The sequence below is a fragment of the Oncorhynchus gorbuscha genome, linkage group LG02 (assembly GCF_021184085.1).
Source record: "Oncorhynchus gorbuscha isolate QuinsamMale2020 ecotype Even-year linkage group LG02, OgorEven_v1.0, whole genome shotgun sequence".
In the NCBI taxonomy this organism is placed as follows: Eukaryota; Metazoa; Chordata; class Actinopteri; order Salmoniformes; family Salmonidae; genus Oncorhynchus; species Oncorhynchus gorbuscha.
In genome coordinates this window covers 41,645,376-41,668,334 of record NC_060174.1, presented here as the reverse complement: position 1 = coordinate 41,668,334, position 22,959 = coordinate 41,645,376, and the positions used below count along the sequence as shown (strand labels likewise).

Genomic DNA, 22,959 nt, shown 5'->3' with positions numbered 1-22,959 from the left:
AACTTAACAAAATGTGGAAAAAGGGAAGAACTCTGAATACTTTCCGAATGCACTGTATGTGATCGTATACAAACGTAAGCAAGGTTTGAAATTATTATGTTTTAGTCTAATGTTATATCTGTTTGAGCTACTTGTTGTCAATTTTCAGTCTACAAATTATTTGTAATTATGTTCCGGACCCTGACCATCCGCTCAAGAAAAAAACCGTCCCACGGCTGAATCTAGTTGATGATCCCTGATCTAGAGTCCTCTGAAGCAATGGTGGTAAATGTCCACTTAATTACGAATGCAGCATTACATACGGGACTTCTCAATGTATATATATGTTTTATCATGCAACACGTGCGATATAACTTGTGTCTAAATTAAATTAACCGACATGGAAGGAAAAAGTCAATCTATATATATATATACACGCACGTGTTGCATGATATAACTTGTCTAAATTAATTTAACCTTGATGGATGGAAAATTTCGAGCCAGCCAGGAGTCGAACCTAGAATCTTCTGATCCGTAGTCAGACGCGTTATCCATTGCGCCACTGGCCCACAGCCGTCCGTTATTACCTACGCCTATTTAAAGGTATATTCGACGTCATCACGTGAGTCCCATTCATCCATACAAGAGTTAGCAAATGTTAATGCGAGTGTAGCGAAATGCTTGTGCTTGGAGTTCCAACAATGCCGTAATATCTACCACATTCACAACAACTACCGTATACACTCCAAATGAACAATAGTTTATTTCTTGAGCAGGTCGCCTGTCGAGCTCGCAAAACTTTGATGAGATGGAGACTGCTTCACTTGCTTTGGCAATGTTAACATATGTTTCCCATGCCAACAAAGCCCCTTAAAATTGACTGCCGATGGCTAGGTAGCTAGCTGACGTTTGTGCAACAGGTGGGCAGGTGTTGAACGGTTTCCTGCATCACCTCTTCCTATGACGGGTTTGATCGAACCTCGTAGCTCGCAAGCGAGAAAACATTTTAATATATCTTCTGCTAACGTTACCTTCCCTGCCACGGTCGGATAAATTATCCAGCTAACACAACATGAGAATATGCATATTTCACTAATATAACTAGCTAATCGGGTTGCTAAGTTTAGCTCTTAGTAAGTCGTCTGTTGCTTTTCATGAGGAAAAAATTGACATGCAGCACGTGCTGGGCGTTCCAAACATACACAGGGAGCCAATCAGGTTAGTTATAAATAAGGGCAACCAACAAGTAACGTTAGATACCATTAGCTAGCTAGCTGCCTTCAATACTTGGTGGCTTTACGGACAGACAAGACATAACTCATATTAAAAGCCACCAAGCATCGACCTAAAGGCTAAGCTAGCTATCATATCAAACAAGTGTGTGTGTGTGTGCCTGTACAACAAGGATCCTTCAAAACTATCCAGCCCCAGCTAACACGGCTTGACATACCACGTTTTGACCATCACCCTCTCTGCCATCAGGTGAGTATGAATTATCAACAATTGCCTATATGCTGTAGGCAGCTACCTATAGGTGGTCATTCTCTTCCCTCCAGCTATAATAATGGTAGAGATTAAATTAAGATCGTTCAACCATTCAATTATTCTCAATGGTAATTCGTGAGTATATCTGTAGATAATTAGGTGGGCATACTGAGTATGCCTGTGTATAGCCACCACTACACCTGCACCGCTGGGTGAGATCGAAGCTGGCAGTGTTAAGTGACACAAACACAGATAGGCAGGCACAACACTTCTGCCATTCCCTGCCTTGTATGGTATGGCTTTGTATACTGAACAAAAATAAGCACAGCATTTAACGATTTTACTAAGTTTTATATAAGGAAATCAGAAATAAATTCATTTGGCCTTAATCTATGGATTTCACATGACTGGGCAAGATCACAGCCATGGGTAGGCCTGGGAGGGCATAGGCCCACTCAGTGGAGCCAGGCCCAGGCAATCAGAATGAGTTTTCCCCCACAAAGGCTCTCAACTGACTCTACAGTGCTACTCCTACATCACCTATGTGTAGGTATAGCCTCATGTTGACGTAATCTATGCAGCCATTGTCTGCCAACCCTCGACCTATGACACTATGGACAGATTAACTAAGTGTTTGCACTGTTTTTTTTCAGCAAATGCTTAGTAGATCTGGCCATAGGGCCTCTAGCGAATACAACTTTTCTTGTTGACACTGTCCTCTCGTTAAGAGACCCTTTCATGTTATTGTGACCTTTGACATGTGTTTTCCTGCAGTGTTGAGTTGGCTGGAGGAGGTGCAGATGACAAGAAGAAGATAAAGGAGGGGGGAGGCCACCACTACATAGTCTGTACGGAGTTTCTGTTACACACATTTGATTTACAGTTACAAAGTAATGCCCACCCACTTCAACTGATATGTTGAGCCTTGGTCTAACTAAAACCACGTGTACTGTTCTCCCATTCAAGGCAAAACTCCTGTGTGAGACCAAGGCCATTCCCAACCTGATATACAGTATAGAGCAGTATGAGAAATACCTCATCAACCTCTCCAAGAAATCAAAGTTATGTATGGGAGTGCTTTGGGATGGGAGATTGTCTCAAATTGAATGTAAGTGTCTACTTGTAACCAAACATAAAGCAAGACGAGGACACACAATAGAAGATAGAGCCTTGTGGGACATTTCAGTAAAAGAACATCTCCCAAACTAAACAAACACTGAATTATTGTAACTACAAGATAAAACGGGTGTCTGTGTGTTGCGTAGGTGAATCTCATTCAGTACATGAAGCTGAGAGATTTCCGCATTAACTGGAGGCAGTGCTGCAGGAGCAGGACAAGTCAGCATCAACCATAACACTGACACACATGACAGCTATCCAAAACATTGGTTTAGTCTCCTATTCACTCAGCTCCATCATGACCTGTCACACCAAATTTACTTATGTTTTATTAGTCCTGCCCATACGCCCGCATTCCTCACATCGTCCTGTTCAATAGCACACATCACATTTATAAGTTATAACTCCATGGATACATTTTTCTTTTGGTTCTCCTATTTTTCCCCAGACCCAATGGTCTGAGCTAAAGTATCAGTGTCTGACACCACATATCCAGTTGCGTGTTGAAGAGGATAAGTGCTGCTTTGGATCTTTTCCTTCTTCAGACCACAGCCTCTCAGGAGCCCAAGAGGAAGCAGTGATGGAAAACAATACATCTTTTCCTTCTTCAGACCACAGCCTCTCAGGAGCCCAAGAGGAAGCAGTGATGGAAAACAATACATCTTTTCCTTCTTCAGACCACAGCCTCTCAGGAGCCCAAGAGGAAGCAGTGATGGAAAACAATACATCTTTTCCTTCTTCAGACCACAGCCTCTCAGGAGCCCAAGAGGAAGCAGTGATGGAAAACAATACATCTTTTCCTTCTTCAGACCACAGCCTCTCAGGAGCCCAAGAGGAAGCAGTGATGGAAAACAATACATCTTTTCCTTCTTCAGACCACAGCCTCTCAGGAGCCCAAGAGGAAGCAGTGATGGAAAACAATACATCTTTTTCCCCTCTAAATAGACTCCTCTCTCAACCAGTCTGGAGCTGCCCCCATTCATTTGGATGATCCACTGAAATGGGTTGTGTTCATTTGGGCTAACTGTAGCAAAATTATTGCAGCCAAAAACAAATTAGCCCTTAAAAAAATAAAATGGGACAACTCTAGATAGTACAACTCCGCTGCTGACTGTTTTCTTCTGTTTGGTGCCTTATGAACGTGACCCTGCAGTTCCCATTGACGTCATTGGTTTGACTCAGTGCCTGGGTTGGGGCAGCCCTGGATGACCTTTATCCCATGATGCCCCTGTCTGCACGAGCTACACAGAGGACTGGTCTGTTCACCCTGTTATCTCCCTTTCCCCAGAGAGCCTTTGGTGATGTCTATGATTTGGTATATGTCCAGAGCCTCACCTGTGGAGATTCAATGTGTGGTTATTCTAGGTACATGCTGTACAGAGAAAGATACAAGAGGTTGAAGATGTTTTGTATTATCTGATCATTTGTTTAAAGCTTTCACTTAGCATACTGAGAGCATGCAAACATTTCCGCTTATTAATTTACTGTGAAAATGTAACTATTTAAAACATGTTTCTAAATTATATAATGTTTCTAAAATTATTTTTATTTTAAAAAGTCTATAAATAAGGTTGCAACACATGCACACTACAATCTGAAGACATTCTGGGGCTGTATGTATGAAGCACAGGTTTTAAGAGCAGCCATTTAAAGAATGATGTACAGTGATGATACACTCACCCTGTGGGAGGCCGTATTTGCGCTCCAGCCCTGTGGGGTTGGAGGGAGTCACACAGTCCATGGTCACCTCCTTCCTCAGACAGCGGTCAATGTCCACGGCACTGAAGAAGGCCACTGACTGAGGCAGGTCCTGCATACCCAGTGCATGGGTAAACATACATCTGTAAAGTATGAAGGAACACAATGTCTCAAGTCTGTTCAATAAGCTGTTTATGTAAAACAAGTAACTCACAGGCTATGAATAACAATTACATAATACCTTCAATTTTCATTCATTTTTGTATATTATCCTGAAAGAATCAAAGTATTTTGCAAGGGGAGATGTGGCAAGTCATCAGCAGGACTGTATGAGTCAGGGCAGTACTACTGACCTTGTGAGAAGGTTGGTGATCTGCAGGGCCAGTGCTGCCCGGTAGCGGTCTTCGCTGCGGACCAGGTAGCGTACCTCGTCGTGGATGCTGACGCAGAAGCGTCCGTCGATGTCGTGCTCCTCCATCAGCCAGCGCATGGCCACCAGCATCAGGTGGAGGTAGTCCACCGCCGAGCTCTGCACCACCCAGTTCACCCTGCTGGTGATGAACTGACACACACACAAACACGATAAATCTCTTATTTTAAAATGTGTGTTTGATTCTGTTCTTATGATTGTGTGTTTCTCCAGGTATCTCCTGACCTCGTCCTTGACAGCCTGAGGCTCCAGGGCTCTGCTAATCCTGCAGCCCAGGACAGGGGTGGCTGGCTGGGCTGAGAGGGCGATGCTCTCCAGCTTGTTGAACATCTCTGACTCCGTACCACCAGCCCACAGACGCTGGCCCGCCACCTCCCACTTCCTCCTCCGAGAACTGCACGGCCAATCAGGAGAGAATGAGATAGAAAGTAAGTGTGTCCCTAGCCAGATCTACAGCAGTATCTGGAGGTCGGGGGGGTCAGATGTAGTGAAGAACTTCAGTTCATACAATGCTGACATTAGTGCTAGGTTCAAAAAAATCTCGAACCACTATTTGCAGAACTGAAGGAACCTGATAGGTGTAAACAATGGCTCCACATGGTGATGGCTCCGCATAGCCTTCCAATGGGCTTAGGAGCACACTCACCCACACTGCTGCCTCACCTTTGGGAGGCCAGTCTTGTGATCCGGCGGAGATCCTGCGGGGAGATGCTCCCATCTTCGTCCCTCTCCACCTCCACATCCAGCTCCTTCAGCAGCCACTCACCCTCCTCAGACAGACGGTACCTAGCATCACAAACACAGCTCGGTGTGGCTCATCCTTTCTGTAATTTAATCCTCCAAACATCCAAGGAGTCCCTTGTTGTGCTTAGAATTACTATCTACTGCTCTGTGCACATATAGATACATTTAAAGTGCTTAGATCCAAGCTTAAACCTCCAAAAGAGCAAGGATAGGCGAGTTTGATTTTCACAGTACAGCTCCAAACTCCCATCATGTTAGCCATACTGTACCCCTCGGTGAGGTGCTACACATTGGTAGTAGATGAGGGGAGTCCTCCCTCTTCACAATCTGAAGCGCTTTGATCACTAGATCTACATCTGAAATGGCATATTCTGTTGTCTATACAGCAAATAGGGTGTCATCACTACTTAAATCCAATCCATCACTATCCTTCCTGTACCTGCGTAGGCCCTTGGTGAGGGCATACATCTGCCGGGCCTTGCTGGCGGCCTCTGGCTGGCTGAGGCGGTGGTTGAACTGCATGAGCAGACGCTCGGCGAAAGGCTGCCCAGCGCCGTAGATGCGTCCGTAGTTGAAGACCTTGGCATGTTCGCGGCTGATGCCCACCGTGTCAGCCGTGCGGCTGTGCAAGTCAGTGCCCTGGCTCTTCTTGCCCTGCAGGGTCATCCAGCCGAACGCTGTGCAGCCTGGACACAGTAACAGATACATGATTAACAGGCCACGTTAATGACTGAATGGATTCCTCAAGTCCATAGATATGGGGCCCTGTTTAAAAACATGCTATATGTGACAAAATACAGACACTGAAATATTCTGACTGGGAATGAGTTCACTAGATTTCCATCTTTAATGGACATTGTCAGAAACTCACATTTCTGACCATTCACATAGCAAACTGAATACAGCATCAATCAGAGTATCAGCGCTAGGGGTGAAGCCTCACCATGCATGCCACCAAAGTGGGCCTCTCCTAGAACGGCAGCGATCCAGAGCTCCTGGGAGTCCACGTCCGCTCCCACCAGGTGGTACCCAGGGGGCACCTGTATCATGGCCTTCAGTTCACTGCCCACTCGATCCCGCTGCACGGACCACATACAACCTCTATATCAGTGGCTCCCTTAAAAAAAGCTGTGTTGCCCAATACACTCCCGCCATAGTTCTCTTTCTCTCGCTTTCTATTCTCTTACCCGAGCGTTGCTGGCAGTCAGCCACGTTGGCTCCACAGCCCTGCGGGTGACGGTTCCTGCGGTGATGACCTGGGGCAAGATGGCGCCGTACTGCCCCTCCTCATCATACTCTTCATGCCTGCTGACACTGCGAGGGAGCTCCCCTTTCCTCAGCCACACCACCTTCTGAGAGCTGCCAGGACGCATCAGACATGATAACACAACTGTAATTTAACCCTCTAGGAATGATCATTTCTTATTTCTCATTGTGTTTGGCCATGATGATTAGCAATGTAACTGCAGTACGTCTTCAACTATTATTTTCCAGAAATTAATGTAATTCCTATTTATTAAGTCATTCTTACATGTAACTGTCCACATGAAGTGGAGCCTGGGTGCCTACCTGATGCGTTTCTGGGCATTCCTCCAGAAAGAGATCATCTTGTTTATCTCCAGAGCCCGGGTGGCGTTGGTGGCCCCCCGCCCCGCTCTCAGGGTGCCGTCTTCCATCTTGGACAGGAAGTCCTTGGAGAAAGGGCTGCCCACGTTGTTGTCATTTCCATCCTGTAGCCAAAACAGTCTCTTAAGCATTTATGGGTGTGTTCAGGTGCACAGATTCTAGGATCATTCTATTAAATACTTGATACAGACAATATACCCATGCAAGATTAAGTGACCGATTGGAGTTAGGATTTGCCCCTATGAGGGGATTGACATTTTGTTTCGGCACAACACAAATTAGGTCAGCATCGCATAGATCAGTTGATGTACCTTGTGTGGGAGTTTGAAAAACCAGCAGCCCGGAAAGTTGACATCGTTGTAAGGTCCATTTCCATGGTGATAGGGACAGTGACTCTCACCTGGTAGAGAATTAATATCCTGCATTTCCTGGTTACATAACATAGAACATGTCACCCAACGCATTAAAATCCTAAAGATCATTAAGGTAAGAGGTGAAATGTGTAGGAGGGGACCATAGAGATGTATAGAGGGCACACTTGCCACAAGAATCGATGTCAAAGAGAGGTGTGCCCTCGTTCCATCTCTATGGAGGGGACAGTTCACCTTATTGCTCTTCCTCGTCACCCTGCCACCGTTCTCCTCCTCTGACACACTTTCCAAGCGACCCAACTCTTCCACCTACAGGTTAACACAGGAAAGACACCCACCTGTTATACTTTGACAGGAGAGGATATTTGCTATTTGCACTGAATTCCTAGTTGATATGAAGATCATTCTCTGTGAGTAATTCTTTATTAAACAGTTATCATGTAATTTATATATTCCAGCTATTAAAACAATAATCAGCAGTTGAACGAACCCCGAACCCCCACACGTTTTGGTAAAAAGCTGAAAGATGAGCCTGAAGAAATGTAACCACTCTCAAATTCATAGACGGAGCCATGGGTTCAAAGACTGACCATCCATGATATCAACTTTACAGTTTTATCATGTTTTGAGGCTATACAGTGGTTGTTTACATGTAAAACAAGTGTATATTTTGGGTTCTGATGGGGTATGACAGTTGAACTAAGCTCAAGGCGCATTTTTATTTTATTTAACCTTTATTTAACTAGGCAAGTCAGTTAAGAACAAATTCTTATTTTACAATGACTGTCTACCATGGCCAAACCCTCCCCTAACCCGGACAGCGCTGTGCCAATTGTGCACCGCCCCTATGGGACTCCCGATCACGGCCGGTTGTGATACAGCCCGGGATCGAACCAGGGTCTGTAGTGATACCTCTAGCACTGAGATGCAGTGCCTTAGACCGCTGCGCCACTTGTTATATTCTTTAGGAATCAATGGGTACATATAATTAAGTGCAAAATAGATGTAGCAACTGAGGATTTTAGCTTTAACGTTAATTCAGGTGTCATGAAGACAGACCCATCTTGTGTGTGTGTGTCAAGGTCTTACCGTCTGCCACAGTGTGCTGTCGGTTAGCATGAGGTCATCAGAGAGGCCGTTGTCCAGACACCTAGGCTGCTCTTTACCTTTCTGCTCACAGTACTCTCTGTACACACTTTCTATGGCCCTGTGAGTTACAACAACACAGAGGTAATTATACACACACTATCTCTGGTGGATGCACTTAGAGTACACCCAGTGATGTGGTAACAAAAATAAATAATTAAATTCGCTTGACTCATCCCTGAGCCTCCTTTGTCTTTGGTCTCGGTTTCCCCTGGTGCCCCTGACAGAGCTGTGTGTTGTGCTGTGACCTACCTGTGGGGACACACAGGCCCCATGGCGTCCTCCTCCTCCCCATGGGGTTCCATCAGGTTGTCCCTGCGGCCAGGCACCAGGTAGCCCCAGCCGTGCTGCTCCGTGTAGTGCAGGGGGAAGCCGTCCCACGTCAGCCCCATCAGCTTGGGAGTCACCCGCATAGCCAGACTGATCAGGCTGGCCCCCGGCGACCAGCTCTCCTCCTCCTCCGACATCTTCACACACAACTTACGATACCACCTGGTAAGGTAGGGAGGAATAGACTGGCTGTTTCTCAATGGGATTTCCTCGATTTCTCGCCTCCCTTTTCACTGTATAGGAGAAGGTCCTTCCCCTCCTACCTTCTTCTCCAGTGCATTTTGAGGCAAGGAAAGAGGTTGCGAGGAATCAAGGAAAGATTGAGAAAGAGCTCAAATGAGAATTGACATTAGTGAGTGTTGCCTGATGTATTTCACAGCCACAGTTATCTGTACCGGGGTGTTAGTGTGTTATATTAGTTAACAGTTAGCTACATGGAGCTCCACAGGGGGCCCAGTACAGCCCAGCTCACCCAGGATGTCCAGGCAGGTGCTGTCTCCTCTTAGGCAGCCTGCTGACCATCTTCTTCAGCCTCTCCAGAGCCTCCCTACTTGGGCACGTTCCTGCTATCTCCTCCTCAGTGGGGGGACCTGGGTCTGACAACACAACAACACTGCTAAGTCAACCTGCTAGTTTTAATCCAAGTCAACACAGCAGCAGAGTCAATCATTTTACAGCCCCACAAGACACCTTTACCCCAATGGGATCCAATATAAGCACAAAACAACTTAACAAGACAGAATAGTCCTGCAGTACTGGTATTGGTCCTGGAACCATATACCAGTCTTAACTAGTTTTATGAAAGGCCCTTGGTCTATCTCTGTTCCAGGCACATATGTACTAAGAGTCAGAGTAGGAGTGCTTATATTGTGTCAGTTTTGCATTTATATCATAAGATCCTAGATCAGCACCCCTTTTTAAATATGGGCCCTGGTATATAGTGTGAGCTCCTACCCTGATCCCAGTCTCTCAATGGTGTGCTGGGTGCTGGCTCAGCCTCAGCCTTTGAGCTTTTTCTCTTGCTGACAGTCACCTTCTTCTGCTTGAACTCCTGGACGTCCCATTCCACATCCCAAAGCCAGGCGTCCTCCTTATACCTTACAAAGAAACAGTCCGTTATTTTAAGGCCGCAGCCACAGTCAGACGGATGAACACATAAAAATCGCATGATGTACATCATTGTTAGCTTTTCTTCATCAAATGTGTTACTCATCTCTTTTTTTCCCCCAAACAAGTTTGGACAAGTTCCCAAGATGACCATAGTCTTAAACACACCCATATCCAGTATGTATGCACACACCATAGAGTATTTACAATGTTATTATGTAGGCCTCATTGCTTCATAAAACAAGTACTGCATGCATTACGGTCCCTCACCTGTCGTCCTGTAGCAGTTGACAAGCGTCATCCGCAAGACTCATCAGACTCTTCTTCATCTCTCTCTGCAGCTCCTCAAACGTGTCTTGAGAGTCTTCCAGGTACCTCCCCCAGTTCTGATTGACAGGTAGGTAGCACCCGCCCATCTCCAGCATCCCTGCAAATGTTACTGGATGAGGGCACCTGTGTACAGACAAAGGAGGGACAGTGATTGGTTGAGAGACTACTGTCCAATGATTGGCAGGTGGCGAGGGAGATGGGTTAGCTTGGTCCTAGATCTGTTTGTGTTATCTTGCCAACTCCAATAAACAGATCTGGGATCAAGCTAGAGATGCCCCTAAAAGTAAAACATATTGTGGCTTTGCCTCTTGGGCATTATTATATTATTATTAAATTACGTTTTTTAATTAATTAAGTAAATGTGGTTGTCTGACCTCTCCATGAAGAGGGGCAGCTGCTCACAGAACACCTGGTGAGTGGCCTGGACGTCCAGAGCGCAGTACTGCATCAGCTCCTGCAGGGGGCAGCAAAGAAATGACTCCGTTATGACTCAACTACAGTGGGTGAATAATGATTTGGTTTGGGCTTAAACAGTACCAATCAAAGGTTTGGACACATACTCGTTTAAAAAAAATATATTGTCTACATTGTAGAATAATAGTGAAGACATCAAAACTATGACATAACACATGGAATCATGTAGTAACCAAGAAACGTGTTAAATCAAAATATATTTTAGATTCTTCAAAGTAGCCACCCTTTGCCTTGACAGCTTTGCACACTCTTGGTATTCTCTCAAACAGCTTCATGATGTAGTCACCTGGAATACATTTCAATTAACAGGTGTGACTTGGTAAAGTTAATTTGTGGAATTCCTTTCCTTCTTAAATGTGTTTGAGCCAATCAGTTGTGCTGTGACAAGTGTGGGTGGTATACAGAAGATAGCCCTATTTGGTAAAAAACCAAGTCCATATTATGGCAAGAACAGCTCAAATAAGCAAAGAGAAATGACAGTCCATCATATAAAATATATTTAGATTTGTTTAACACTTTTTTGGTTACTGCATGATTCCATGTGTTATTTCATAGTTTTGATGTCTTCACTATTACTCTACAATGTATAAAATAGTCAAAAATAAAGAAAAACCCTTGAATGAGTAGGTGTGTCCAAACTTTTGACTGATACTGTATGTTCATTGAAAGCCTCTTATTTCCATCCTGACAACTACTTTGAGAGGAAGGGCAATCTAATCTACGATTGATATATCAATTATTTTACTTTTAAATGATTGAGCCATTTATTCTTGAAGAATATAACTCATGAATGCCTCGTGAGGTTAGTTCAACTGTCCAACCAAAAATCTAATCTTGTTTTACTCCATTTGTAAACAATGTAATTGTAAACAAACACTGTATAGCTTCACAAAATAGTTTAAACTATAATTTTGATCTCATGGATGGTCAGTCCTTGCATCCATTCTAGCTGTTTTCCTAAAAAGGTGGCAGGGAGGCTGCTTGTTGTTGTTTAAACTTTTAAGAAAAGCAAATCAATGAGATTTTTAAACAAACAATCATTATTGTACACGAGAGGTTGGACCTCCATTGACCTCTGACCTGGAAGTTGTTCCTGACGTCAGCCATGCTGCCCTTCACAAAGATCTCTCTGGCCTCCTTCTGCAGTGGCTCCCCTCCCACATACAGAGCATGCACATCAGCCAGGTTGTTGATGCTGCTGATATTCACCCAGTCCCATGAGCCGATCTATACAGACAACAACAAAACCAATTTATTAACCAATTAACTCCTTTTAAAACTTTGGATACCTGAAGGAAAGAGCCAATCCAGGAAAGGAAGGGCTGAGGAACGAGATTGTTGACCTGCGGATAGGCAACAACAACATTTCTACAGAGCAATCGCAAATCAACAGTTTTCTGTGTCCCATAATCATTCACTAAAAGACAGAGAGCACTGACCATGGGCCCTTCCTTCCGCCCAGGTCGGCCCACTTTCTTCATATGCGCTTTGACCTCCAAGAGGCCACGCCTCTTGCCGTGCTTGTTGGCCATCCACAGCGTGCGCTGGAACCCAGTCAGACCAGAGATGGCCATGTGGAGACTCATGGTGTCCAGGAAACGAGCCTTGGACCCCTGTGGGAAAAGAACACACATAGGCTGTGTTTCAATCCAAAGGCAGCTGCCTACCTGCTTCCAATGCAAGCATCCATGTGAATTGGGAAACAGCCATAATAATAACAGAAAGCATGAGCCACTCCAAAGACCCTAATGCCTGAGTCACACTGTTGGGACAGCCCCGAGCTGTTCTGGGCTCGCCTGAGGATAATAAAATATCATAGCCAGCACAGCACGGTGCCATTCGATCCTATAGTGTGAATCCGGCATAAATTACTGTCAATCACACTAAATAGGGATGAATTATGCCTCAAAACGTGTCCCCGTAACCATGTGAACTCTGACCTTCAGCAGGTACTGCTCCTTGATGTAAGACCGGTCAAAGCTGACGTTGTGACCCACAATCAGTCTCTCCCTCCACTGGCCCCCCGGAGGGCGGCTGGAGTTGGTCGGGGTCTCCATGGGGATGAGGTCAGCAGGGGTCAGCTGGCTGGACCAGGAGTATCTCTCCTCTATCAGACGCTTGCTGCACCACGAGTACCTGGCATGAAACAGAAAGACAGAATATTCAATGAAACTGCAATACTGACCTGGCCTAAAATAAATAGTCCTTGATAAATAACTGTAATCATTCCTGACCAGTTCCAACACATTATACACCATCAACCTGTCACTAGAAAAGCCTTTCAATATTTGTATATTTACAGATAATTTTACATGAAAAATAAATAGGTACAAATACTAAGAAGAGAAACTGTCTGGTACTGAAATAAAGTTGTCAGTTCCTCCAGCTAATTGTAACAACTCCTCTCTCCCACAGTAGGGTCTTGGTCCACTCTATTAGTCTCACCAGGCAGTAGGGGATACAGCCACAGCCAGCGTGGGACAGTGTCCCTCTGCCATGCACACCTCCACGTCAAACACCAGGCCTGCCTCGTCTGGGAAGTCAACCCGTTTGGCCTCCCCACCCGGCCCGTAGCGCATCCAGCCCACCTCCCACACCCAGTCCTGGGGCATGGGTGGCAGCGGGGCCTGCTGGAGCTTACTGGCAGCCTCCAGGTAGGGAAGGCTCTGCTTTTGGGCCAGCAGGCGGAAGTGGTCGTTTATGTTCTCCCCGTACATGTGGGGCAGCTGGAGCTCCACACCAGGCAGCAGGGAGGCTTCTTTTCCCCACAGCTGGTGCCTCTGTAGGTGCCTGATGCTCCGCTCCACCTTCTCATCCTCGTACTCCTGCTCTGCGCCGCGGAAGATCTGCTCATGGAGGTTTTGGGACAGCATCTGGATATTGAGGGGGTTCAGGCGGGTCTCTGGGGGGAGGGAGCCCTGGAGGGAGTGGGGCTGCTGGGTGGAGTAGGAGGTACAACATAGTCTCCTCCGTAGGACAGAGGAGAGAGGCCCCCGGAAGGGAAGAAGATGCAGAAGATGTTGCATTTTCTAACTAGTCCTTACAGTCACTTGTTCCTCCCCCTGGACTTGGTCAGGAACACGATGAAAAACTGAATGGAGAGAAAGCCAAGATGCCACCTTGTTACCATGCAACCATCCCATCAAAGCCATAAAATAATTGATACAAATCAAATGTAATAGCTATTTAGATCAACACGATCCCCTGGCACTCAATTCCTCACACCAAAACTATGATTGCTTCGTAGGCCTACTTGAGAAACCTGCTGATATCTTCAAGCGACAATGCAGAGAATGGTCAGAATGCTGTGTTGACAACAGAATAAAATAGTGATTATTTACCAATCTCGCTGTGAGTCCTACCGCTTTGCAATTCACCGCTGGCCAATGTGACATAAACAATGTGTTTCCCGGTCGCCACTAGTTACCACAGTCACAAAGTATTACTTAAGGTTAAACCCCACACCATTTCTACAATGTATGTTATTAAAATCTGATTTTAAACCTAACCTTAATCCAAACCACGTTGTTAACCTTATGCCTGACCATAACCTTAAATCAAGACAAAAAAATAATAATGTTTGCGATACAGACAACTATGACTTTGTGGCTGTGGTAACTAGTGACAACCGGATTTCCCCGGCATGGAGGTTGAAACATTGTAGCAGACCAGCTATCTAGTGACATCCAGTGGTAGGGATGACCTCCCCTACGGAAGTGTAAGATAAGGTGAACCTTTTACAAAGTATCTGGCCAGTGTTTGATGAAAATATGCTTTCCGTCAAAACGGTCACTGGTTAAAATGTTCATTTAGTATAATATCATATTTTCATCTGACTATTGTAGGCCTCGTGGCCTAATGGATAAGGCGTCTGACTTCGAATCAGAAGATTGCAGGTTCGAGTCCTGCCGGGGTCAACCTTTTTATACATGAACAATGACGTGAAGATTCCATCCTTGCTTGGTCAATCAGTGACCACATTTATATGCACACCAATATGCCGTTTTTATTCGGGATACTCAACTATTCTGTTTTTAAATTGTCGCATATGAACATCATATCCCGTTCACAATAACCCGAAAAAAACTCCCGATTATAAAGCAGTGGTGTAAAGTACTTAGGTAAAAATACTTTGAAGTACTACTTAAGACCTTAAACGGGATATGAGCCACTATCCGGAATACTGTGCACATGAAAACGTGGCCAACGTGATTATCACCGATACAATCATACATCAGATATCTGGTATTTTATGTGAATTAAGAATATGGTCCTCTCTTACTTTTTCCTGAATAGAAAAATGCATCTCAAACTCTTGTGCAGTGTGTCTTTTGGGTGTTTGGACTGCTAACCGAATTTTTAAACGCAGAGGCGCAACATCGCGAGACTTCAGGGAATGCTTGCGAAACAGACCAAAGGCGGGGGTTTGGGGTTTGAGAAGTCCGTGAGAGAGGTTAAAAAGAGGGTAAATGGACTAGGGTGTGTCTTTTATGAGATTGAACCGTAGCCCAAAATCCCAGAACTAATTAACCAACAATGTATATAAACCCTGGATTGCTGATTCAGTGTATTCTTCCCGTGAGATGCTTTAAAGCCACCGGTCGGTCTTATTGGCATTCTCCAGAAGAATTCTACAGTAATTCCAATTAAATTTTTTAAGGACAAAATTACATGTATTAACAAAATGGTATGTTTAGCACACATAATATAATGTACACGTATGCATTAAGGTGTATGTAATAGAATAAACGTGGCAAAAACAAATGTTGACTATAATACATTTCTATAGCGTCCAACATTTTTTTACAATGGTGGGGGAGTGCCTAGATTTAGGTTGGGCTGCTTCAAAACAGCGCCCCCTGTCAGCCATCTAGTATATATAAAAATCATTGAAATTAACATAACTGCGCTTTCTTTGCTCAAATTAGATTTTTTCTTAAATAAAACACTTGAATGAGTAGGTGTGTCCAGATTGATTGGTACTGTATATATTTTTAAAACAAATTCATTTCAAGAGATCCGGTCTGTGTTTGCGCTGGTGTGACTTCAGATGGTCCAGTTGCATTTACATTTATTTACATTCAGTTACATTTATTTTCTTTAGATAGGCCTACATCATAATTGGCTCATAATCTTTGTGAAATGTCCAATAAAAAACAATGCGTAAAAATCTTGCCACTGTGGTGCAGAGGGAGTGGGATGGAAGGTATGGTCACCAGCCAGAACTTGACCCCTGCCCTATGTGCTTTGTTACAGGTTATATTAAGTGCTTGGTTTCAGTGAATCTTTCAATTTAGGTCACTTAAGGTTTATTCTGTTCAAACCTGTTAAAAACATGTCAACTGGTAGCTTATTCTGGGATAATAAATGAGAACAATTATTTGTTGTATTCTGTATTCCTGTGACAATACAGTATTAGATAGATTGATTTGACAAATAAATTTTGATTTGATTTGAGATTGTTCTTATTACAGTTTAAGCATACGTTTGGGGTTTGTGTAGGTCTAGTGTCATGTGTGTAATAGATTATGTGAAGAACAGGAGTTTGCTGTGTGTATGTTGATATAGTAGCATTGAAATGAATGTCATTATCATATGGAGATTTAAACTGTTTTGTAGGCTCATTGATGCTGTATCTTTTCAATTATATGTATGTATTATTCATGGGAGGTTATCGTCTCATAGAGGAGAACAATGTAAAACAATATTGCACATCAAGCATAGCCTAAATAGTGAGATTATATTTTTGAAGGAGTCTATTTTGAATGAAGTTTCTTAGCCTTTATCGCCAAGAAACTTGTCCTGAAATAATTGTTGAACTCCATGTGTGCACACGTTCCTGGAACCCACACACACACACACACACACACAATGGTGCACTCTACAGATCGAGTTTCTGTTGACTTTATTTTGTTATATTGACTAATTTTGAACTCGGACCTGAAAATGCATATTACCTTAAGAACAAAATGTGTACTACACATTTGAAATTCTGTAAAACCTATAACTATTCCATGGGGTCCCAGGTGTACATCAGTTGGCTATAAAGTTAACCATGAAAGATAGCTTCCAGCTTTATTTTCAGATAGACCGTAATCTCCAATTTGCAAGGAAATGCATATCCAATCTCAAATGGGAAAATAAAGTCTGAGTTAAATTTCCATCAATTCAAGCCTAATGCCTTAAAATGTCAGGGAATCGTGGCTGAATGAGGACATGGATAACATTCAGCGGGATATACGCTGCACCGGCTAGATAGAACAGCACAGTCCGGTAAAACGAGGGGGGGGCGGTCTGTGTATATTTGTTAAAAACAGCTGGTGCACGAAATCTAAGGAAGTCTCTAGATTTTGTTCGCCTGAAGTAGAGTATCTCATGATAAGCTGTAGACCACACTATTTGCCAAGAGAGTTTTCATCTATATTTTTTGTGGATGTTAATTTACCACGACAGACGGATGCTGGCACTAAGGCCGCACTCAGTCAGCTGTATAAGGAAATAAGAAAACAGGAAAACGCCCACTTGAGGCGGCACTCCTAGTGGCCGGGGACTTTAATGCAGGAAAACTGAAATCAGTCTTACCTCATTTCTATCAGCATTTTAAATGTGCAGCTAGAGGGAAAAAAACTCTTGACCACCTGATTCCTGCTTACAAGCAGAAACTAAAGCAAGAAGCACAAGACTCTGGTCAGATGATGTAGATGCTAAGCTACAGGACTGTTTTGCTAGCACAGACAGGAATATGTTCCTCCAATGGCATTGAAGAGTACACCACATCAGTCACTGGCTTCATCAATAAGTGTATCGATGATGTCGTCCCCACAGAGACTGTATGTACATACCCCAACCAGAAACCATTGGATTACATGCAACATCCGCACTGAGCTAAAGGGTAGAGCTGCCGCCTTCGAGGAGCAGGACTCTATAACCCAGATGCTTATAAGTTGTCCTGCTATGCCCTCAGACGAACCAAACAGGCAAAGCGCCAAAACAGTACTAAGATTGAATCATACTACACTGGCTCCGATGCAGGCAGGGCCTGCAAACTATTACAGAATACAAAGGGAAGCACAGCCGCGAGCTGCCCAGTGACACAAGCCTACCAGAGGAGTTAAATCACTTCTATGCTCGCTTCGAGGCAAGCAACACTGAAGCATGTATGAGAGCATCAGCTGTTCTGGACTACTGTGTGATCACGCTCTCCGTAGCCGACGTGAGTTAGACCTTTAAATAGGTCAACATTCACAAGGCTGCTGGGCCAGACGGATTACCAGGACAGGTGCTCCGGGCATGTGCTGACCAACTGGCAGGTGTCTTCGCTGACATTTTCAACATGTCCCTGATTGAGTCTGTAATTCCAACATGTTTCAAGCAGACCGCCATAGTCCCAGTGCCCAAGAACACTAAGGTAACCTGCCTAAATGACTACAGACCCGTAGCACTCACATCCGTAGCCATGAAGTGCTTTGAAAGGCTGGTCATGGCTCACACTAACAGCATTATCCCAGAAACCCTAGACCCACTCCAATTTGCATACCGCTCAAACAGATCCACAGATGATGCAATCTGCACTTTTCCACCTGGACAAAAGAACAAAAGCATTTCCCACTTGGACAAAAACGTTCAACACCATAGTACCCTTAAAGCTAATCACTAAGCTAACTGCAACTGGATCCTGGACTTCCTGACAGGCCGCCCCCAGGTGGTAAGGATAGGTAACAACACATCTGCCACGCTGATCCTCAACACTGGAGCCCCTCAGGGGTGCGTGCTCAGTCCCATCCTGTACTCCCTGTTCACCCACGACTGCATGGCCAGGTGTCATGTTTTGTCATTAATTATCATGTCTTGTCCCTGTGCTTCCCCTTCTATTCGTTTCCCTCTGCTGGTCTTATTAGGTTCTTTCCCTCTTTCTATCCCTCTCTCTCCCCCTCCCTCTCTCACTCTCTCGCTCTCTCTTCTCTCTATCGTTCCGTTCCTGCTCCCAGCTGTTCCTATTCCCCTAATCAATCATTTAGTCTTCCCACACCTGTTCCCGATCCTTTTCCCTGATTAGAGTCCCTATTTCTCTCCTTGTTTTCCGTTCCTGCCCTGTCGGATCCTTGTCTATATTCACCGTGCTGTGTCTATGTTTTGCCCTGTCGTGTCGTGTTTCCCTCAGATGCTGCGTGGTGAGCAGGTGTCTGAGTCTGCTAGGTTCAAGTGCCTTCCCGAGGCAACCTGCAGTTCTCGATCAAGTCTCCAGTCTGTTCTCGTCTTTACGAGTAGTATTATGCCTTTTGTTTTGTTAAGTATCTTACTGGATTAAAAACTCTGTTTTCGCCAAGTCGCTTTTGGGTCCTCATTCACCTGCATAACAGAAGGATCCGACCAAGGAATGGACCCAGCGACTACAGAGGCTCGTAACACTGCCGTCAAGATCCAAGGAGCCATGCTCGGCAGACACGAGCAGGAATTGTCTGCTGCTCGCCATGCCGTGGAGAACCTGGCCGCTCAGGTTTCCGACCTCTCTGGACAGTTCCAGAGTCTTCGTCTCGTGCCACCTGTTACTTCCTGGCCTGCCGAGCCTCCGGAACCTAGGGTGAATAACCCACCTTGCTACTCCGGGCAGCCCACGGAGTGCCGCTCCTTTCTCACCCAGTGTGATATTGTGTTCTCTCTCCAACCCAACACATACTCTAGCGAGAGAGCTCGGGTTGCTTACGTCATTTCACTCCTTATTGGCCGGGCCCGAGAGTGGGGCACAGCTATCTGGGAGGCAAGGGCTGATTGTTCTAACAATTACCAGAACTTTAAAGAGGAGATGATTCGGGTTTTTGACCGTTCAGTTTTTGGTGGGGAGGCTTCTAGGGCCCTGGCTTCCCTATGCCAAGGTGATCGATCCATAACGGATTACTCTATAGAGTTTCGTACTCTTGCTGCCTCTAGTGACTGGAACGAGCCGGCGCTGCTCGCTCGTTTTCTGGAGGGACTCCACACAGTGGTCAAAGATGAGATTCTCTCTCGGGAGGTTCCTTCCAGTGTGGACTCTTTGATTGCTCTCGCCATCCGCATAGAACGACGGGTAGATCTTCGTCACCAAGCTCGTGGAAGAGAGCTCGCGTCAACGGTGTTTCCCTGCTCCGCATCGCAACCATCTCCCTCCTCTGGCTCAGAGACTGAGCCCATGCAGCTGGGAGGTATTCGCATCTCGACCAAGGAGAGGGAATGGAGGATCACCAACCGCCTGTGCCTCTATTGCGGATTTGATGGACATTTTGTCAATTCATGTCCAGTAAAGGCCAGAGCTCATCAGTAAGCGGAGGGCTACTGGTGAGCGCTACTACTCAGGTCTCTTCATCTAGATCCTGTACTACTATGTCGGTCCATCTACGCTGGACCGGTTCGGGTGCTACATGCAGTGCCTTGATTGACTCTGGGGCTGAGGGTTGTTTCATGGACGAAGCATGGGTTCGGAAACATAACATTCCTTTCAGACAGTTAGACAAGCCTACGCCCATGTTTGCCTTAGATGGTAGTCATCTTCCCAGTATCAGATTTGAGACACTACCTTTAACTCTCACAGTATCTGGTAACCACAGTGAGACTATTTCTTTTTTGATTTTTCGTTCACCTTTTACACCTGTTGTTTTGGGTCATCCCTGGCTAGTATGTCATAATCCTTCTATTAATTGGTCTTGTAATTCTATCCTATCCTGGAACGTATCTTGTCATGTGAAGTGCTTAATGTCTGCCATCCCTCCCATTTCTTCTGTCCCCACTTCTCAGGAGGAACCTGGCGATTTGACAGGAGTGCCGGAGGAATATCATGATCTGCGCACGGTCTTCAGTCGGTCCCGAGCCAACTCCCTTCCTCCTCACCGGTCGTATGATTGTAGTATTGATCTCCTTCCGGGGACCACTCCTCCTCGGGGTAGACTATACTCTCTGTCGGCTCCCGAACGTAAGGCTCTCGAGGATTATTTATCTGTGTCTCTTGACGCCGGTACCATAGTGCCTTCTTCCTCTCCGGCCGGGGCGGGGTTCTTTTTTGTTAAGAAGAAGGACGGTACTCTGCGCCCTGCGTGGATTATCGAGGGCTGAATGACATAACGGTTAAGAATCGTTATCCGCCCCTTATGTCATCAGCCTTCGAGATTCTGCAGGGAGCCAGGTGCTTTACTAAGTTGGACCTTCGTAACGCTTACCATCTCGTGCGCATCAGAGAGGGGGACGAGTGGAAAACGGCGTTTAACACTCCGTTAGGGCATTTTGAGTACCGGGTTCTGCCGTTTGGTCTCGCCAATGCGCCAGCTGTTTTTCAGGCATTAGTTAATGATGTTCTGAGAGACATGCTGAACATCTTTGTTTTTGTCTATCTTGACGATATCCTGATATTTTCACCGTCACTCGAGATTCATGTTCAGCACGTTCGACGTGTTCTACAGCGCCTTTTAGAGAATTGTCTCTACGTAAAGGCTGAGAAGTGCTCTTTTCATGTCTCCTCCGTTACTTTTCTCGGTTCCGTTATTTCCGCTGAAGGCATTCAGATGGATTCCGCTAAGGTCCAAGCTGTCAGTGATTGGCCCGTTCCAAGGTCACGTGTCGAGTTGCAGCGCTTTTTAGGTTTCGCTAATTTCTATCGGCGTTTCATTCGTAATTTGGTCAAGTTGCTGCCCCTCTCACAGCTCTTACTTCTGTCAAGACGTGTTTTAAGTGGTCCGGTTCCGCCCAGGGAGCTTTTGATCTTCTAAAAGAACGTTTTACGTCCGCTCCTATCCTCGTTACTCCTGACGTCACTAGACAATTCATTGTCGAGGTTGACGCTTCAGAGGTAGGCGTGGGAGCCATTCTTTCCCAGCGCTTCCAGTCTGACGATAAGGTTCATCCTTGCGCTTATTTTTCTCATCGCCTGTCGCCATCTGAGCGCAACTATGATGTGGGTAACCGTGAACTGCTCGCCATCCGCTTAGCCCTAGGCGAATGGCGACAGTGGTTGGAGGGGGCGACCGTTCCTTTTGTCGTTTGGACAGACCATAAGAACCTTGAGTACATCCGTTCTGCCAAACGACTTAATGCCCGTCAAGCTCGTTGGGCGTTGTTTTTTGCTCGTTTCGAGTTTGTGATTTCTTACCGTCCGGGTAGCAAAAACACCAAGCCTGATGCTGCCTTATCCCGTCTGTTTAGTTCTTCTGTGGCTTCTACTGATCCCGAGGGGATTCTTCCTTATGGGCGTGTTGTCGGGTTAACAGTCTGGGGAATTGAAAGACAGGTTAAGCAAGCACTCACGCACACTGCGTCGCCGCGCGCTTGTCCTAGTAACCTCCTTTTCGTTCCTGTTTCCACTCGTCTGGCTGTTCTTCAGTGGGCTCACTCTGCCAAGTTAGCTGGTCATCCCGGTGTTCGAGGCACTCTTGCGTCTATTCGCCAGCGCTTTTGGTGGCCGACTCAGGAGCGTGACACGCGCCGTTTCGTGGCTGCTTGTTCGGACTGCGCGCAGACTAAGTCGGGTAACTCTCCTCCTGCCGGTCGTCTCAGACCGCTCCCCATTCCTTCTCGACCATGGTCTCACATCGCCCTAGACTTCATTACCGGTCTGCCTTTGTCTGCGGGGAAGACTGTGATTCTTACGGTCGTCGATAGGTTCTCTAAGGCGGCACATTTCATTCCCCTCGCTAAACTTCCTTCCGCTAAGGAGACGGCACAAATCATCATCGAGAATGTGTTCAGAATTCATGGCCTTACGTTAGACGCCGTTTCAGACAGAGGTCCGCAATTCACGTCACAGTTTTGGAGGGAGTTCTGTCGTTTGATTGGTGCGTCCGTCAGTCTCTCTTCCGGGTTTCATCCCCAGTCTAACGGTCAAGCAGAGAGGGCCAATCAGACGATTGGTCGCATACTACGCAGCCTTTCTTTCAGAAACCCTGCGTCTTGGGCAGAACAGCTCCCCTGGGCAGAATACGCTCACAACTCGCTTCCTTCGTCTGCTACCGGGTTATCTCCGTTTCAGAGTAGTCTGGGTTACCAGCCTCCTCTGTTCTCATCCCAGCTTGCCGAGTCCAGCGTTCCCTCCGCTCAAGCGTTTGTCCAACGTTGTGAGCGCACCTGGAGGAGGGTGAGGTCTGCACTTTGCCGCTACAG

General features: G+C 45.7%; 1 protein-coding gene, 1 long non-coding RNA gene and 2 other non-coding genes across 4 annotated transcripts; 2 read left to right on the top strand and 2 right to left on the bottom strand.

The window, feature by feature from the left end:
• Nucleotides 1-475: 475 nt before the first annotated feature.
• Nucleotides 476-548, bottom strand: trnar-acg. Its single transcript has one exon. It is a non-coding gene; the product is annotated as a tRNA-Arg (tRNA).
• A 360-nt stretch (nucleotides 549-908) lies between these two features.
• Nucleotides 909-4,775, top strand: LOC124002470. Its single transcript, XR_006833034.1, has 3 exons — nucleotides 909-1,461; nucleotides 2,239-2,312; nucleotides 2,431-4,775. It is a non-coding gene; the product is annotated as an uncharacterized LOC124002470 (long non-coding RNA).
• LOC124002463 (DNA polymerase subunit gamma-1-like) lies at nucleotides 2,895-14,351 on the bottom strand. The gene is made up of 22 exons (XM_046309877.1): nucleotides 14,181-14,351; nucleotides 13,285-13,930; nucleotides 12,780-12,975; nucleotides 12,279-12,452; nucleotides 11,920-12,066; nucleotides 10,740-10,819; nucleotides 10,306-10,488; nucleotides 9,883-10,025; nucleotides 9,401-9,524; nucleotides 8,851-9,090; nucleotides 8,542-8,659; nucleotides 7,687-7,761; nucleotides 7,393-7,509; nucleotides 7,025-7,185; nucleotides 6,643-6,814; nucleotides 6,399-6,534; nucleotides 5,895-6,141; nucleotides 5,375-5,497; nucleotides 4,937-5,105; nucleotides 4,635-4,843; nucleotides 4,264-4,424; nucleotides 2,895-3,918 (listed from the first exon to the last, which is right to left on the bottom strand). Exons 2-22 carry the CDS (start codon nucleotides 13,863-13,865, stop codon nucleotides 3,854-3,856), a joined length of 3,621 nt encoding a protein of 1,206 aa, XP_046165833.1. The 5' UTR covers nucleotides 13,866-13,930; nucleotides 14,181-14,351; the 3' UTR covers nucleotides 2,895-3,853.
• A 332-nt stretch (nucleotides 14,352-14,683) lies between these two features.
• trnar-ucg lies at nucleotides 14,684-14,756 on the top strand. Its single transcript has one exon. It is a non-coding gene; the product is annotated as a tRNA-Arg (tRNA).
• The last annotated feature ends 8,203 nt before the right edge of the window (nucleotides 14,757-22,959 follow it).